At 48.0% G+C, this 2,718-nt stretch overlaps 1 protein-coding gene across 1 annotated transcript in view; it reads right to left on the bottom strand.

Moving 5' to 3' along the window:
• Positions 1-1,162: 1,162 nt before the first annotated feature.
• Positions 1,163-2,718, bottom strand: part of LOC126394927 (zinc finger and SCAN domain-containing protein 31-like) — a 2,342-nt gene continuing 786 nt past the window's right edge. Inside the window, exon 2 of the mRNA XM_050052068.1 lies at positions 1,163-2,058. Coding sequence (XP_049908025.1) covers positions 1,163-2,058 — 896 coding nt within the window. The remainder of the gene's footprint in view (positions 2,059-2,718) is intronic.

The raw sequence follows: 2,718 nt of genomic DNA on the forward strand, positions 1-2,718 counted from the left end.
ATATATATATATATATATATATATAACATGGCCGCCATCTCTGCCGAATCAGTCTGCAGCCAATCCCGAGGCAGAAATGGACAAAACCTGATCACGTTACGGTTGTATTCGGTTTTTTTAATCTGTAATTTGACAATTTGTTGCCAACAAATTTGACCAATTTTAGCAAAAGTAATGAACTGACGTCGGGACTTTACTATCCACTCGTTTGAGGATGTCGGGACTTTACTATCCACTCGTTTGAGGACGTCGGGACTTTACTATCTTCTCGTTTGAGGACGTCAGGACTTTACTATCGTCTCGTTTGAGGACGTCGGGACTTTACTATCGTCTCGTTTGAGGACGTCGGGACTTTACTATCCACTCGTTTGAGGACGTCGGGACTTTACTATCGTCTCGTTTGAGGACATCAGGACTTTACTATCGTCTCGTTTGAGGACGTCAGGACTTTACTATCCACTCGTTTGAGGACGTCAGGACTTTACTATCCACTCGTTTCAGGACTTTACTATCGTCTCGTTTGAGGACGTCGGGACTTTACTATCCACTCGTTTGAGGACGTCGGGACTTTACTATCGTCTCATTTGAGGACGTCGGGACTTTACTATCCACTCGTTTGAGGACGTCGGGACTTTACTATCCACTCGTTTGAGGACGTCGGGACTTTACTATCGTCTCGTCTGAGGACGTCAGGACTTTACTATTGTCTCGTTTGAGGTGGGCGGAGTCATACCACTGAGGGGCAGTAACTCTCGTTGCGTTTGTTTTGCATCTTTATTGTGAAGCACTTTGAGCTGCATCTCTTTATGAAACATGCTCTATGAATAAAGTTTATCATTATTAAAGTCATCAAACTTGTGACTTGAATCTGACTTGAGTCCAGTCATGTGACTCAGTCATGTGACTCGAGTCCAGTCATGTGACTCAGTCATGTGACTCAGTCATGTGACTTGAGTCCACCTCTCTGCTGTGAAGTGTGTCCTTCAGGTGAGCTTGCCTCTGCAGCAGCGTCAGCTCGGTGTTCGTCCTGTCAGGTGTTCCTCAGGTGTTTTTTCTTCCTCATGAATCAGACTGAGTCAAACTTTGTCCCACAGGTGTCTCAGGTGTGTCTCCTCACCTGTGTGACCTCTGTGTGTGTGAACCAGCTGATGTGTTGATGACGCTACTTGTCCGTGTGTGATCTTATGTGTCTCGCCAGATTGGATGCGCCGACGTATCTCTTCCCGCAGATCTTGCAGACGTACGGCTTCTCGCCTGTGTGCGTCCTCATGTGGACGGTCAGGTCGCCGCCCAGTCTGAAGGCCCTCCCACAGGTGTTACAGGTGTATGGCTTCTCACCTGTGTGGATCCTCATGTGGACGATGAGTGCCGAAACATCACAGAATCTCTTCCCGCAGATCTTACAGACGTACGGCTTCTCTCCGGTGTGTGTCCTCATGTGGACGGTCAGCGTCGTGCTGCTCTTTAAACCTTTCCCGCAGATCTTACAGGTGAACGGCTTCTCACCTGTGTGTGTCCTCAGGTGTCTCTGCAGCAGGGACCTGTACTTATAGTCCTTCCCACAGGTGTCACACCTGAAGGACTTCTTCCCTGTGTGGTGGTATGTCCCCGGCATGTTGGCCATGTTGTTGCTGTGACTTTGGTTGACGTGATGTTGAGTCTTTGGTTGTGCGTGTGCGTCTCTGGTTGACCCCGCTTCTCCGTCCCCGCCTCCTGTGTGCCTCTGTCTCTCAGGCTGATGGGAGCTGTGGGGACGGAGCTGCTGCTCTCTGTTTGGATCTGTTAGCACAAAGCTAATACTGGGGATGTGTCCTCCAGACTCGTCCTCTGCCGTCTCATCAGGACTGAAGGTCACCGTCTGATCCTCGTCATGCTCGCTGTCCTCGTATGAAGGGTTCCATATAAACGCGTCTGTCTCCTGCTTCAGGACCAGCTCCTCCTTACACAGCTCCTCCTGCTCCTCTTTGATGTGTGGAGGCTCGGGGTCCTCCTGGTCCACAGTGGAGCTCCTCTCCTGAACCTCCTCCTCCTCCTTACAGACACTCTGCTGTGGGAGCTCTAAGGGGACACAACAAAAAAAAGACATGTTAGACATGTTAGACATGTTAGACATGTATGACGATGGATGTGTTTAATGGAAACGGATGATACTTGTGTCTCATCACTGTGTCAGGTTGTGTTAAAGGAGGACAACCATGTGACTGATGATGTCCAGCGTTTGAGACGTCTCTGGTGCTTCATTAATGTTCTGAGACCCTGTGTCCTCATGAGGACATCATATTTAGTGTCTGCTGCACCTTATACTTCATTCTGCTTTACTCAGATCTGTTGTCCTCGTCTTTGGACACTTTCTGTGCCATCTAGTGGTAATGAGACCACATTACACTGATCCATGGAAAAACAAGATGGCCGCCATCTCTGCCGAGTCAGTCTGCAGCTGATCCCGAGACAAAAGTGGACAAAAGCTGATCAAAATTTATGGTTGAAACTGGTATGATTATCTGTCGACTGATACGGCAACGAATTTGACCAATTCTAGCAAAAATAACAAACTAAAATGCCGTTAAATAGAAAGTACTCATCTGAGCACGTCAGGACTTCATTACCATGATTTTGTTTCCAGATGTAGTTTAAATGCAGGCCAGACTCGCCTGTAGGTTTCCAGATGTAGTTTAAATGCAGGCCAGACTCGCCTGTAGGTTTCCAGATGTAGTTTAA

The sequence above is a fragment of the Epinephelus moara genome, chromosome 8 (assembly GCF_006386435.1).
Source record: "Epinephelus moara isolate mb chromosome 8, YSFRI_EMoa_1.0, whole genome shotgun sequence".
Taxonomy (NCBI): Eukaryota; Metazoa; Chordata; class Actinopteri; order Perciformes; family Serranidae; genus Epinephelus; species Epinephelus moara.